We start from the raw sequence: 15,954 nt of genomic DNA, 5'->3' as shown, positions 1-15,954 counted from the left end.
ACGAAGAAATTATAAAAATATTTTCGACACCTTTTTCGTAGCTGCGACATGGCATAGACGTGCCTCAGTGACATGGCTCACAGCATGTGTAACAGTACGGGTGCTCACACCCAAAATAGCAGCACCAACAACCAGTGCACCACATGGTACAACCACGGTACCATCGTGCAGGTCACCAACACCACGAAACCCTGTGTGCTAGAGATTACTCGGAACAGACCCATTACTACGATAGTGCTGCATCATCGTGAAGACAATCAAAGCCGCCTCAATTTTCAAATTCAACCAATCAGGAGTTAGCATAACAGAGGCAACGACGCATACACGAGATTCTGAGCGCTAGATGACGCAGGCAAAGAAAGAAGGGCACAGGACACAAAGCAACACTTACAGGCATTCACTGAGGTAGCTGCCTATTTGGCCAATTTGAACGACTTCCCGCACAAAAACAGGACTCTATGAACCACAGCATGCTTGCACTGAATGCACCATTATGCCTAATACCGTACTCCATGGGGGGGGAATCAGTGTTTATGGTTCTGTGATCTTGGCAATGCTTTAGAATTATCACAGGCATCGAAAGCGCCACTTTTACACTGGAACACTGCTTGATTCATCTGACATTATGAAACAGTTGTCAAATGCAGGGCAAAATGACTATCTGTCAGTATTTATCATTCCGATTTGATCCTAGATTGTCCCTTAGCAATTTGAGCATTTTCGCAGCTTTGGACACAACATAAGGAAAACATGGTTATATTGGGGCACTTTATCTGCTTAAAAGCAATAACTGCCACGTGTATGCCAACACGAATTATTTAAAGTTCTCGTGAAAGGATAAGTTAGCAATGCTGCTTTTGACCAACTTTGACTGTGTAACAGCAATGAAGTATGAGCCATTTATCAGCTCTCAGTACATACCGGTACATAAGATCACTGGAAAAATAAAGCCCAACACCTAGGAGTTTGACTCGTTGACAGATAGTTTGGCTGGCATTAGAGCCTTTTTAGAAACTACTTATGTCATGCTTAAAAAGGATTCCCATAATCACTCTAAAATCCACTATCTCGAAATCTTTAAAATGTTACAATAATTTAGTTTGTTTTACCTAGCTTGCCTAACATGAGACTCTTAGCAACTTCTGAAAACTCTGTTTACGCGTGCCTTACCATGCATTGCCTGACAAGAAATTGACTACCCCGAGACTAGGTACGCACATCACATCATGCATGTGCTGAGCATAAAAGCATGTTCTCGAAATAACCGAGTTTTGAGTAGCGCACCACGAGTCCTGCACCTTTTCTTTTTTTGCCCACACCCATCTTGTGGCAAACATCCTCTCGCTACACACATGCAACTTCTATAAACTGCGACTTGGACACACAAACACACACGAGACACTTGCATGAGCATTGCAAAGCTCATTTGCATTGTTTGTGCCCTGCTCTTTTCGGCAAATCGCGGACGCAATCGGCAAACAGACGATGACCAAAAGCTTGACTACCGACCCCAACAAAACTACACTATCAAAAAAGTGCCGCTGCCGCAAAGCATGTCATCCAAGTAAGGGACAACAGGATACAGAGTATACAGTGCTAGCTTATTTACCAGAATCGTTTGTGAGGCATTCAGAGCAGACACGATTCATTAAAGATGACACTCCGCTAAAGCAGACGACAAAGTCACCGGGTCTGTTCCCACCCCAATCACTTTCATTCGAACTCGGCGCAGCACGCCACGTGACCTCAGTGGCGCAAACCGATCAACCGTGCCCGTGAAGACATCGATTAAGTTCAAAGGATTATGGTGCAAACAAGGCTCATTTCACTAGGGGCATCGAATTGAGCAGGGTCGTAGATGACACTGGCTGGTGTAGCGAATTGTACTATAAACCACCAGGTTAGGTATAGGCACGCGATACAAAACTAGTCCCGCAATCTGCTCATGTATATACACGACATCATGGCTTCGTGACCGCGCATCGAGATTCTCGTGAAACAAGTTTTGGGCCACACCAAACTCGTTGATCGGAGCAAAGTAGGGAACCAAAAAGAAAAAAGCAAGGGAAGAATCACATGTGGTTAGTTCCCATTTGCACAATAGACAAAGATGCATGTCTTCCATCAAAAGAGCAAAAAAAAAGTGAGAAAATTCAAGATGCTTTGCACTATCTACCCATGCAAGCACGGAAGACGCTAGGAAAACAAGTTAGATATCTCTGAATAATAGAGGGTACGATTCTGGACTTTGTCACAGCTTATATATTAAATTATGATTGACACAAGGTACACACTGAACTGCAATATCAAAAGACTTCAGTCTGCTATTTCAAATAAGTTTTTCATTTTGTTCTTTGCTTTTCTATGATTTTAAGTTTATTTAATAAGCATTGCCACACCCTAATGTACAATTTCTCGCTTCCTGCCCCGGAGTCAAACCATAAACTTTATACAATCGAAGTACACGAAATGAATAAATAAAAATATCTCGAATGCTCGAATGTCAATTTATATTAGACTAAGATTCTCAAGACGACCAATTAATATTGAGGTACTACTACATTAGTGAGCAAACCGTAGCGACTTGACATGAAGCGAAAGAAAACGTGTTCTTTTTCTCTTTCTTTTTCTTTTAAAGCCTCCCTTCTTGGCGAGCAGCAGCAACCCAGCCATGACTAAGCAGTGTTAGGGGAAGAGCGTGAATGAGGGAGGGCTAGGAGAGGGAAGGAACGCCCTCCTCGAGGAGTGCCGTCTCAAAGTTTTTGGAGGAGGTGAGTCGCCGCATGGCCTGTTCGTAGGCAGCCGACAGGTTCGTCACTCGGGGGATGCTCAGCGGAGACGGGGGCGGGGTGTCCACGCTGGGATCCAACAGCTTGCTCAACATGTCCTCCAGCTGCTCCTGCTTCTCGGCTGCGAGAACGAAACTGACACATGTCATTTTTGAACAACCTCAAGTCCCACAGGACAGGATGGAACAACACTGGCAAAGTTGGCACGAATTCGTCCCGGCTAATAGTGCAACTAACGCGGACAAACAGCGTGTCCCCCGTTTTCTTCTTCATTATCCATTGCCTTAAAGGGGCCCTGCAACACTATTTGAGCACATACTTTTCATCGGTTCTGCTGGTGCTGTGGAACGCCCATATCGTTGTGCACATGGCAACGCTGAAATCGATGCTGTTATAATTTTATTTCATGAGACAAACTACCTTGATTTCGGACTACGGCGACACACATCGGCGATTTTTGTTTTGGGAGGTGACGTCGTGTCATGTGACGTGACAACAAACACCGTTCGATTTTGATTGGCTTGACGCGAGAAATAGCGTGCAATATTAATATGGTGGTAGCTAGGCCATACGAGTGAATGCTAAAAACAGCAAAAACCTTAATACTTTCTCAGAAAGAAATCATTCCTGTTTCTAAACTTTGAGAACAATGAACACAACACTCAGCCTTCGAGAAATATCTATTTTGTTCCCGCTTTTGCCTGAGTGATCCAATCCATTTTGCAAATGTTCAATTTTTTTGCTTCTTTTTTTTCTCTGTTGATTGTATAACTGCCATCCCTTATAGTCACTGTATTAGGGTATTATTATTATGTAGTATTATTGTGTATTATTAGTGTATTATTATTATGTGCTATTATGTCCCTCAAGTCACGTTTGTGCAGTTTTACAGCAAAAGCTGTTATGAGAACACAACTCCAGGCACGCGCAGTTGCATGTTGTCCACCGCCGCCAGTGTCCGTAACCAAATTGCACGAAATTAGAAAAAAAAAACCTTGCACTAATGACACAGTGGCGCTTGAACCCGGGTTCGCTGGGTGCCAGCCCAATATTCCACCACTGAACTACGCCGGTGCTTGTAACTTGTCAAACTTGCCTTAGGCAGGCATGACCTAGCACCAACGGCAAAGTGGGGCTCGAACCCGGGTCCGCTGGGTGCCAGCCCAGTATTCTACCACTGAGCTACTCCGGCGCTTGCGAGTTGTTGTCCAACTTGCCTTAGGCAGGCTTGATGTCGGGAAAGCAATCGCGTTAATACGACTTACAAAAAGATTTACCTGTCGCACACAATGCGATTAGCGTAACGAGTGGGCCGTCCAATGCTCCAACCCATTAAAAAAACTTGTTCTTGTTTCCCCCTTAACTGTGGTGCATACCCACTTCAACCATAATTTCTCATCGTCCTCAGCCACTGCATGGACAATTGGCACAAAATTCCTAGCAAGTGTTTAGCAGATACCACGCTTCTCAGAAGAATGACGAAAAATAGCATAACGAATGCCGACCTACAACCCAAAAGTTTACCGTATTTACTCGCGTAATCCTCGCACTCGCATAATTCTCGCACCCCCCATATCGCCCAAGAAAAAATATGATTTTTTTTTCCTTGAGTAATTATCGCACCCCCGAAAACTGCCGCAATAATGTCATCTGCTCGTTCCAGCCATTCATGATAATAGCGCGCACCATCTGGCACCATCTCTTAAGCATCAAACGTACTATTGCACGGAGATTCAATCCAATCCAAGCCAAGCCGAAGTGGCCAGTGCACGTTGCGGCGTGTTTTGTATGTTGTGTCGGTAATCTTGGCACGTTATGGGGCGATACTGAAGCCACACGGCTGCTTCAAGTTGCAAGTGATAGATCATGCACTAAACAACGGCAACAGGGCTGCCGGTAGGCCCTTCGGAGCCTACGAGTTTTGTGTTCGCTACTGGTGACGGAAGCTGAAATCCATCAAAACGCATTGGGCCTGCCGTGTGCCTAAAACTGGTGTTGATGGTAAACTTTATTTCTGTTAAATAGCCATCAGCCCAATACTGACGTCCTACGCTTACCTTTTAAGGGCTCCTGTTGAGCGCCGACCGCTACTGCTACGCCCGCAACACCCACAAGCTTCGCGTATGGTATTCTAATTCTCGACTTTTTGTGTCTCAAATAAATCTTGCCTTGTGTTGAACCTCTGCTTTTATTGTTGAAATAAGTTCTCATTAGTACTTCTTAAAGCTTACTTTAAAGTGCTGGTGTGAGAATCGCGATTTTCGGCGACTTCGTTTTTTTTCTCCCACTCTGCGTTTTCGTGGAAAGTTCTCCCCGCGTAATTCTCACACCCCCCAACTTTGCATCGATTTTCTGGCAAAAAAAGTGCAAGGATCATGCGAGTAAATACGGTATTGTTAATGCCTAAGTGGGTACCAAGCAAGTGTGCTTGCAGTAGTTGCCAAATTAGTGTTTTGAAAAGGCTGTGAAAGGCCGCTCTTCTAGCTTTCGCTGTGACTATGCTGTGCCTACCACGCAGGCCTGGCATTTTTTTTCCGCACCCACCTCCATCTACACATATGTTGTACATGTGTGTAAAATAATAAATCAAATCAAACAGTACTACCCTACGATACTACCAACCCAACAGAAGAAAGCGGCAGCAGCAGCAGTAGATACACCAATTCAGGGAATGTAGGCCAAGAGAGCTCTGCTAAATGACGCCTTGCCCACCCACCTGGCATGGCGAGCCCCAGCATGGCACACCAGCGGCTGCGCACTTCCTCGACGGCCCGCGTGTCAAGTGCGTTTGCCAAGGGGCTCAGCAGGGGTGACAGATTCGGCAGCACAGTGTCCGTCATCAGCCTCAGGGCACCTAGAGCGTCCCGTAGGCTGCCTTCTTCAAACTGTCGCGCACAGTGTTCATTCAGGGCCTGCAAACAGTAACGCCATGTGTCCTGGTTGAAAGAGTCATATTCGATTACGCAACAATCGGTCTTCATAAAATGATAATCCATAAAACCGACAAATAACTAAGCCAAAGAATGCGTTACATTTAGCTTCTTTATTTGAGGTGTCGTAATTTCAAGACAAAATGAACTGCACCCGCAATACTTAATAATCAAGGAAATATAAAAAACCACTTGTTTGTAGCATAAAAGCACAAGAGAGTCCCCATGTATTTGTCAGAAAGGAAAGTTTCTAGGGAAAGATCGTCCTGGTCCGATGATCAAACCTGAGACAACACCTTTCCAGTGCGGCCACTCTACCAATTAAGGGGAGACGCGGGTCGAAAAGTCGCGGTTTTCCGAAAAATGTTTGGTTTTTTTTTTTTGGGTTGTAAACCCAAAAAAAAAAACCTGTTTTTTGGGGTGTTTTTTTGGGGTGTTTTTTTGGGTTTTTTTGGGGTTTTTGGGATAACAAATATCCACATAATGAATTCCTTGATTTTACAGTTTTTCTATTCCCTGCCATTACTCCATAGAAGCACATACATTTGCGACCTCTACGTAGCAAAGTAGCAGCGGGAGACAATCTTGGTGTAACGAATTTTCGCTATGGACATTCTAGGAATTTAGCCCCGAATATTGTCGTTTTGGCGCAACATTTATCTTCAGCGATTGCCCCACCGCTAACAAAGCGCAACACGGCGGCAGCGAGCACGGCACACTCATGGCCCCGGCAACTCCTAGGTGAGAGCGAGAGCGCATTATTGCGTACGGGTACACGCAAGATGGGCAGGCGGGCCTCCACCCCTCAAGCCGGTGTTGCCGCCGATCTTGCCACTGCGGGCACTTGCGTGGATGTGCGCTCCCCCTCTTTTCTAACCAATAACAAAAAAAGGGAGAGAGATAACGACCTTTCAGTTGGCAGTGTCACATATGTGGAGCCGCGCTGCATATGGACAGTGCTTTACCGTATAGTTTTCCGCGGTATCCTTGTCGCTCTCTCTTCGTTTTCGGCACCGTATGCACATGCATGGTTTCCCCACCATGCACGTGAGATTAGGCGCTGATAGAAACTCCCCAAAATCACAGTGACAACAATGGATCTTCGGAGGTCAACTCGTCACACTCTTAGCTGTCTTGCACCATGCCACAGGGTCACGGGACCACAGCCTTCCCGATAAGCCGATTAGCTCTGGCAATACGACTGGTGCGTTGAATGCAATGCAATGAATGCAATACCAAAAATTGTAATATTATATGAAGTAAAGCTGGCAGCCAACTCTTTTGGATTCGATATTGCGGAACTTTCACAAAACACTGGTGTGAGAAAATATGGTCGCTCCATGGAGACGTGCTCTTTTCACGCTCTCTCTTCGCCTTGACAGCACAATGATGCTTGCCAAGATAGCACGCATGCCAGCAACCGTGACCATGCCTTTAATATCAATGTTCACTGTTGCTACTCAAGGGAACCACCCTCAGCCCCCCTGCGTTTTTTTCATGCTCGTTCAAGACAGGCGGTTTTCTTTCTGTTTCAGCGTTCAACGACAGTTCCAACATGCGGGTGGATTTTATCCTATGCGCCCTCCAAGCGATAAAGATCGGCCGGTTTATTTTTATCTCTGCTTTGGCAGCGCTTGCACGCTTTTACCTGCTCGTAAAAGTTACGATGTGCAGGGGCATGTTATCAATTTGGACTTGTTACAGAATATGGTTGCGATGGCAAAAGCCCATCAAGAGTGTCCATATAATTTCAATCGCGATAGTAATGCAGTTTTGTTATCACTAAATAAGTGTTTTGGATGAACTCTTCCTTCAGTTGACCTTTTGTTTATTTGTGCATTTATTTTTCAAATTTCCATACAGAACCTGCACAGATACAGGAACACTCTTTATTAACGAATCTTTTGGGGAATTCGTCAATTTCGTTATCTCCAGGTTTAACTGTATATCAAAACTCTTGACATAATAAAGTTCACATTTAATTTTTTGTGCCTTCCTGTTCAAAGGACACCACGTATCTAAGGCAGTTTGACCAAGCAGTTGTCTATTGTTACCATATTTATTGCGACAGGGTGAAGCAAACAGAGTTCAGTGTTGTGAGGAAATTATTGTTTGGCAACAGTACTAATGCATTAGCGTTTCCAACATATCCTATACAAAGAACCGTACCAGCAGTGCCATGCGTCGGCAGTACGCCAGCAGCCTCGGGTCGAAACCAAGGTACCGAGAGTGGGGTTCGGCAGGCGGTGGCCGGGCGAGCAGGGCCTCGTTGATGGTGCACGCGGCGCCCAGCAGGTGGACAGCCGAGGGCAACCGGTGCGTCCAGAAGTGCTCTAGTCCGACGGTTAGGGCGCAGGCCAGATGCCGAAAGCGGCAGTACAGCATGTGCCATCCTCGGTACATCGCCTCAACCTCCACGTCCCCAGCCGCACCCGACGGAGACAGCTCTGAGAGCCAGCGCAGGGCCTCCTGGAGAGCGTTGGAAGTTACTGCTGCTGTTACAGACAAGCTGCCATACAACTCACTTGATAAAGCAGATCAACAAGCATAATGCTGTAAAACCACAATGTTTAGGTTCAGTACTGGCGTGTGAGAAATGTGCTTTCATGTTAGATGCAGCTCTGACGAACACAATGGTTCAATTTGCTACCCGATTGCTCGGTGAAGCAACATTAGCACTTAAAATGCACACCAACTTCACATATGTAGAAAAAACAAGGAGTTTATCAGCGTTATCGAGATACTAAGGCTCTGGCCTAGCTAATTTACCCAAAACCAAACTAAAGCAGCTTTATGTTGAAGAAAAATTAAACCACTGCCTTCAACCACTGCCCTTCAACATGATTTGACATTTCATTGTCTGCAGGATTTAAACGCAAGAGTAGTCTACTATCTATAACACCAACAAATCTTTCATAGAAGTGTAGTGCGTGCACCAACCAATACTGTAACCGAAAACAGGCGCTCACGAGCAGAGGTCTATCTAAGACAAATGCCATGAAAAATGTTCACACATCTATGCAATGCACCACGCAAACACAACAGCCATACCTGTCTTGGCAAATTTCTTTTTCTGAACGGGCCACAAAATTACTCTAAGTGTTTTGTCTGCTGCTGGATGCCGTTTGTCGTTGACTGGTTTTCCGGGGCAGCACTGTCCGCATGCCAATGCCTCAGCAGGGACCACTTACCGTATTTTCACGCGTATAACCTGTACAAAAGCCCAAACATTTCAATGGCCAAGTGGGGGTGCGAATGTATGCAACGTTTTTCCTATAGTGCTGCTTCACAGCAATGCGTATTGTGCCATGAAGCCTCTAACAATGTAGCGAAGGCTACGGAAGCGGTTTCCGCAAATTCCTGTTGCTTTGCAAGTAGTACGATAGCTTGTTGCCGATTTCGGTTTTGCTTCCTTTCATCATCGAAGCGTTTGGGGAAACATTTCGAGAGAGACAATTCGATTCTTCATTGTAAACCTCACTGTCACATTACCAGTATGCTTTTAGACGTCCGCGGGCGCATAGTGACCCTCCACCACCCTGAGCATGCCCCTACATCCCGAATGTCATGTTTACCTTGATAAAAAGCTTGCCAAAAAAGTGGTGCTGTCTAAAAAATAGAAAGAAAAAGAAGGCATTTTTGCAAAGAGAACAATACCTGTATCTTACCGACATCCCGCAACTGTTTGAGATTCATATTAAATAGAGCAGTACTTATTTCAGCAAGGCAAATGAGATATTATCAGTATATTTAAGTACCTTATTAAAACTAATGAACCCACTTTTTTTTTTTTTTTTTTCAGAAAAGTTGACGCCAATTTGGGGGAAGGGTTCATTACACGGGAGAAAAAAGTAACGGGAGTTATAACAGCGAAAAGTTCGCGTGACAGTTTTGCTTGTCTCGGTCCGCGAAATGCGTGGCAAATCATTTCTGTAGCCCGAAGCTCTTCTTGCTTTCTCCCGTAATGAACGCGCACAGATCAACGCCGAAGTATCATCCAGGCGGTCGGTTCCCATGCTCTAGTGCGTGCTCGACCAACTTTCAAGTTTAAAACCAGCGGTGCAGCTAGCGTATCAGCCAGACGCGCTCTGCGTAGCAGGTGTCCCCAACTAAGTTCACTACGACAACCCCGATAGCAGAAACGCAATGTCGGATGGCAGCGCATGAACCTTGTGGGTTTACGATGCCCTGTCAACGTGGTTTCGCTTTGCATGACCTCAGAGGCGGCAGGCGCGCGACGTATTTCTACACCACGCGCCTGCTGTCTCTGAGGTCATGCGCTTTGTTTTTTTGCTGCTGTGCTACCTGTATTCGACAGATAGCACTCTGCCACAAAAGGTGCGACATTAAAATTTTGATTGACGTCATCCAAGCTTGCGCTGCTCACAACTGTTTAGCATGGCTTTTGAACTATGTTTTTTAACTTCTATTGCGCATTATTTTATGATATAATGGCTTGATTTAAGGTTGTTTCGACCGTCAATGCCGCTGGTTCTCATACCAAAATAAAATGAATAAATACACTTAAGGAAATATTTTCCCTTCCTTAAGGGCAAGTTGGGGGGTGGGTTCATTATGCGAGTAAATACGATACTACTTTTGGCGCAGTAGTAGGCATGGATATCGGTTTTGTTGCTTCCACAGTGCTGTTAAGAAAAGTTGCCACCAAGTGTGAGCTCTTTTTACCTTGCTGATATCACTTGTCCTCTATATTTCCACCCATTCAACAAGCCTAACTCTATCTGTTCTGTCACCATGAGCAGCGTGCGGCGGCAGTCCATCATTGCACAGCAAAAGCTTAAGATCATTGCCGTCGCCGAGGAATTCAGGAATCGCGAAGTGGGAAGACGACATGATGTGCCTGAGTCCTGCGTGTGAGTGAAAAGAAAGAAAGCCTACAAACCGTGCACCGCGATCATAAGTTCTTTGGTGGCCCCAAGACCGGCGCCTACCCTGAACTGGAGCTGCAGCTAGTAAAGTTCATCGAAGATGTGCGAAGCAGGGGTCACGCCATATAGACAGAGATGGCTTAAGTGGAAGCGCAGGGACTGCCGAGAAAGCTAGGCCTACCTCCCGGATTCCATGCGAGCCACAGATGGCTGCACTGCTTCATGAAGCAACAAAGGCTCTCTACTGCTTGAGCAGCAGCTTTTGTACAGCCTTTTCTGCATATCAAATGTGCGGGCGATGCGCGAGGATTTTTTTTTTCTCAGCGAGCTGAAAGTGGAGGTGCGGATAATATGCAGGGGAGTGTTATACATGTGAGAATACGGTAGTCACCCACAGCACAAGCAGCTAGAAGTGCCCGAAGCACATGAATGTTAGTTTTCTATCGACAGTGAATGTTTATGGCAGGGCAAATAAATTCTGAAACAGAAATTGTTCCTAAAGCAAATCGCACTATGTGAAAGATCTAGATGTGCAAATATTCAAATAAATACGATAATTTCTCGCGTAATGAATGAACCCTTTTTTTTTTTTCAGTAATGTTGATGCCAATTAAGGGGGAGGGTTCATTACACAGGAGAAAAAAAATTAACGGGCAAATTAACAGCAAAAATTTGGCACTACAGTTTTGCTTGTCTTGCTCCGCGAAATACGCGACAAATCGTTTTGGTAGCCCAAAGCTCTTCTTGTTTTCTCCCGTAACAAACGCGCACCACAAAATAAAATGAACAAATATATTTTAACAACCTTTTTTTTTAATGACTGAGGAGGGAGTGGGTTCATTAAAGGAGTAAATATGGTACCACATAAAGCCCTCGCATAGTGAATGCATTTTTTTTCGCTATATATCAAAGCAAGGCTGCAGGTGCATTTATTATGCGGGGCAAATTTTATGAGAACTGTTTTTAGACGAGCGAAAAATGCGATAATGCGACAGAAACTTAGGTGGCATAACTTTTCACAACTGGCATACGCGTACACTGTTTGGAAATAGCTCCTTTGTTGCACTTCACTCATCTTCGGTAATTGATGGCGCTATCTTCTGCAAGCTGTTTTTGCGTCGTCCAGCCACGCCATAAAAGCACTTTGTGGCTTTCTTTCGCAACAGTGGTATCTGCCGTGATCTCTAGGGGCGCCCAGAAGCGTGTGCTACGACGCACTTTGCCAACTCCATGCCAATCTCTCACGACGACCTCAACGACGACATTGAAGCAACGAACCAATGAAGCATCAAAACAAACCGTTGATAACATGCTCAACGACTAAATACGGCCGTCACTTCGCTGTCCACATGAGAAGTGACTGTAGCAAAGGTAGCTTATATCTTGCGTTCCTTGAAGTGCACCTGGATAACAAGCAAGAAGAGCAAATTGCACGGATGCGCAAATCACGGGTGACGCCATGTTGCCGAAATCGTCACACTCTTTTCTGGGCGAGAAGCGATTTTTCTGGTTTGGCGAAGAATGGTGCTTCATGACAGCCATGGCAACAGCAGATCCTGTCGTCACGGCTCAAGAATCGTATGGTTGGGTGTTAAACTTTCGTATTAACAGGAAGCCACCGTTGGTTGGTGTGGGCAGCTTCATGACCTTCACTCGCAGTGTGCTTTGTCAGCTGCGATGTCTCTGCACTCGCACCGTTCATTAACCCTCGCTGTGGCACACATAAAATTAAAGAAAACAGGGGACATGCCGCAAGTAACAATACGACACGGGGCAGCGGGTGAAGGGGTGGAGGGAGCGAGCCGAAGTGGCCAGAGGTCAGCATAATAATAAAAAAAAACAGAAGAGATCCAACGGGCAAGGAGGTGCCATGTGTCTGTAAGCGAGACTGCTGCGGATGAATGGAGGGGGTGCGTTTATAATACAGGGGAAAAAAATCAAAATTTTGACGACCAAAGTTGAGGGTGCACTTATTATGCGAGTGCATTATTATGCAAGTAAATATAATAATAATGTATTTTATTTTAAATTAGTGGAAATTTCAAAGTATTCGAAATGAACGAATTGGGTTCGCATGCAACCCCCTGTAAAGGTCATTTCACTGCAGATCACAAGTGCTATACAGTGAATACACCTTTTTCAGAAAAATTTACACTGCCGCAAAGCCCGACTTCAAGGTAAATATCACCCTCGCATCGACTCATGCTTTTTTTTAAGTTTGTGAAGCAAACAACAATGATGTTTGCACATCCCTTGTTTCAATTTTTTTTTAAAATATTGTGCAGATTAGTTGGGTTACAACAATTATGCCCATTTTTCTTTATATTATGCGATACAGTTGATCCTGGATACATCAAACTCTGATATATCTAATTATTGGCTGTATCAAATAGTTGAAAAATCCCCTTGAATTTCCCATGCAAAAGTATGAGACCGTGGTATATCGAACTTCTACACAACGGGACATCCACAATATCGAACACTGCGCTGCACCGAAGCCCACAAAGAGCCTTTTTCCTACCAAATATTGATCAATTTTCAGCCGCATTCTAACAAGTTCTCATCCTTTTTTGCGCACAGGTGACGAAAAAAACTGTGTTATTCGATTGCGCTGATCTGGTTCGTTGCGTGGCACTTGCAAATCACCGATATGTTTGGTACTCAATCTGCGCATCCAAGCGCGCGGGGATAATGTTTTTCAAAAAGACGAACTGCCGAGGACACCAAAATGAGGATCCGAAGGAAGGGAATGGGAAGTGTTCACATTCCCTTCCTTGTTTGTTAGGGCACAATGGCATGCGCGCCTGAAAAGCGTGGCCTACGAGATGTGCAACCTGGTGACGTATTTTTAGTGCTTTCGGTTTTAATACGCACGTCTCAGAGGCTACGCTTCTTCTAGCTTTTCACATCAAAGCAGCTGAAAGCAGCGGCTGACATCTAGCTACCAAGGCACAAGTGACATTGATATCGCCAACATGTCAACTGTATAAACTCGACGTTGTCTTTTGCATATAAAGTTAAACTACTTCATATCACACCTCCATATAACGAATTCTTCGATATAACGAAGTTTTTCTATTTCCCGCCTTCACTCCATAAGAGCACATGTATTTGCGACCTCTATGCAACAAAGTAACTGCGGGAGACAACCTCGATATAACGAATTTTCCCCATGGACAATCTTGGAATTTCGTTCCGCATTTCGGCATTTTGGTACAAGCCGGCATCTGCCGCTGCCCTGCCATTGCCGAAGCGGTAGCAGCGGGCACGCGGGCCGCGTCCGCGTGAGGCGGGCCTGCACTCCCACACGAGCCAGCGTTGCCGCCTTTCTCGCCCCCCGCAGTCGCATGCGGGAGTGTGCCCCCCCCCCCCCCTTATAAACCAAAATAAAAAAAAGAACTACTTTTGCGCGTTGGCAGCGCCATGCTTTTAGTTAGCATCACATATGTGGGGCCGCGCCGTATATGGAGGGCGCTTTACCGAATAGTTTCCGCGGTAACTGTGCCTGTGTCCAGGTCTTCGCTCTTCATTTTCAACCTGGTGTGCGCGTGCATAGTTTTACTGCATGCACATGGTGTGTGTCTGTGTCCCCCAACAACGTTCAGCTTTGCTTTTTTTTTTTATTGCGATATCAATTATGTATATGAGCAGTTTCGGCTGGGTTTTTGCCGCCACCGCCTTTATTCACCGTATACGTACCTATATATATATGGAAACTCAAGAAAAAGAAAAAAGCCGCCCACACTCAGCGCTCAGCTCGTCACCATGTGCCGACAGGTGCTTATCTCCCGCGCGTACTTTGCTTCGCGTATGCGAAAGGGGGAGAGGGGGGGTTAGATGCTTGTGCGCGTACACTTATCCTTCGGTGGGGTGAATCACGCGCCTTAGACTTAGACCGGAACGATTGTGTTTGCTCTCTTCACACAGTCCCTTCGCGTTGAAACCGCTCTGATATTCACCGAAATAGCAAGCGCGCCAGTGATCACAACGACCCTTGAATTCCAAGTTTGTTATTGCTACTTGAGCGAATCCCCCCCCTCCCCACATACCATGCTCGTCTAAGACAGATGATTTGCAGGTGGTTATTCGATGGCAGTTCGAATACGCGGGAGATGTTATGCACTTTCCAGGCGATAGGGATGGGCCGACTCACGTAATCTCTGCTTCAGCAGCGCTCGCGCACTTTTACCCACTTGTGAAAGTTACAATGCTCGGGGACATGCTGTCAATTTGGACTTGTTGCGAAACACGGCAGCGACAGCAAGAACCCGCCGAGAGGGTCCATATAATCACTATAATAACGCAGCCTTTCACTGTAAAATGAGTGTTAGGGGTTAGCTCTGCCTCCAGTCCCCCTTTTGTTTAATTAGCACATTTATTTTCCAACCTTTCGTACGAAACCTGGATATAACGAAAACCTCTTTATAACGAATTTTCCTGAGAATTTATTAATTTCTTAATATCCAGGTTTAACTGTAGTTAGCTATACTTTTGCACTTTCTGGACTTGTGAACTTCTCGCCTTGTTCCTGATAAATCCTGATTCGGGAGTTAAACTGAACGTTGAACCGTACGTAGCGATAAACATTAAGACTGGCGCTTGGAGAGACATCAAGTAAAGCACCACCTTAAACCTTCCTTGCATGCCAGGGGACAACCTCGAGTGCGTCATGACTGCTGATAATGACGTATGGTGCCTCAGCGAATTTTCCAAATTATCAGCATTTTTGGGCATTGTCTAGGAGAGTGTGCGACTTCATCGGTACATATGACAACGTAGCTGTTTTTGACTGCATTGACGCTGAAATCATGGCTGTCGTTGTCGCGGAAGTGTACCTGTGCGCTTATGAATGTGCCAACGCCTTCGCTGCCGCCGCTAACCAACCTTTTGCCGTGCCACAAAGCTTGCATCGGCGTTCTGCATCAAGCAACGCTGTTGTGGCCAAAGGAGCTGAATTCGCTTATTTGAAATGCTTCAGTGATATTAAGGATGACTGGTGAGTGAATCGTTATGTTAGGGCTAGTAACGATTTCCATAGTCCTGAAATGCTTTATTTATGCCTTATATAAGCATATTTTGTATTTTCGAATTCTCAGTATATCGAACTATTGCGATCCCCACAATCGAGGGTTCGATACCAGGATTGACTGTATATACAATTCGAATTCGCTTCAAACCTGAAATTCTCACAAGCCTAGGAAAATCAAAGTTCAATAGCAGATAGGTGTTGTTACATGTTTGGCACAGCAGTTTGTCTTAGCAGACGCCATTGTGCGTGAGCCGATCTGCAGGAACGCTTTCACCCCCATATTGGCACCCGGTCGGAAGCATCAGGCACGACGCTGT

The 15,954-nt window shown here is 45.4% G+C and overlaps 1 protein-coding gene across 3 annotated transcripts in view; it reads right to left on the bottom strand.

Moving 5' to 3' along the window:
- Positions 1-2,305: 2,305 nt before the first annotated feature.
- Positions 2,306-15,954, bottom strand: part of LOC119172429 (ubiquitin carboxyl-terminal hydrolase 25) — a 99,791-nt gene continuing 86,142 nt past the window's right edge. For all 3 annotated transcript variants that reach the window (XM_037423531.2, XM_037423533.2, XM_037423532.2), the window contains exons 18-20: positions 7,889-8,188; positions 5,506-5,701; positions 2,306-2,910 (exon numbers count right to left, since the gene is read on the bottom strand). In XM_037423531.2, the coding sequence (XP_037279428.2) occupies positions 2,714-2,910; positions 5,506-5,701; positions 7,889-8,188 (693 nt within the window). In that variant the 3' untranslated portion in view covers positions 2,306-2,713. The remainder of the gene's footprint in view (positions 2,911-5,505; positions 5,702-7,888; positions 8,189-15,954) is intronic.

The sequence above is a fragment of the Rhipicephalus microplus genome, chromosome 4 (assembly GCF_043290135.1).
Source record: "Rhipicephalus microplus isolate Deutch F79 chromosome 4, USDA_Rmic, whole genome shotgun sequence".
In the NCBI taxonomy this organism is placed as follows: Eukaryota; Metazoa; Arthropoda; class Arachnida; order Ixodida; family Ixodidae; genus Rhipicephalus; species Rhipicephalus microplus.
The sequence above is the reverse complement of the archived record's forward strand: the minus strand, read 5'-3'. Positions and strand labels throughout refer to the sequence as shown.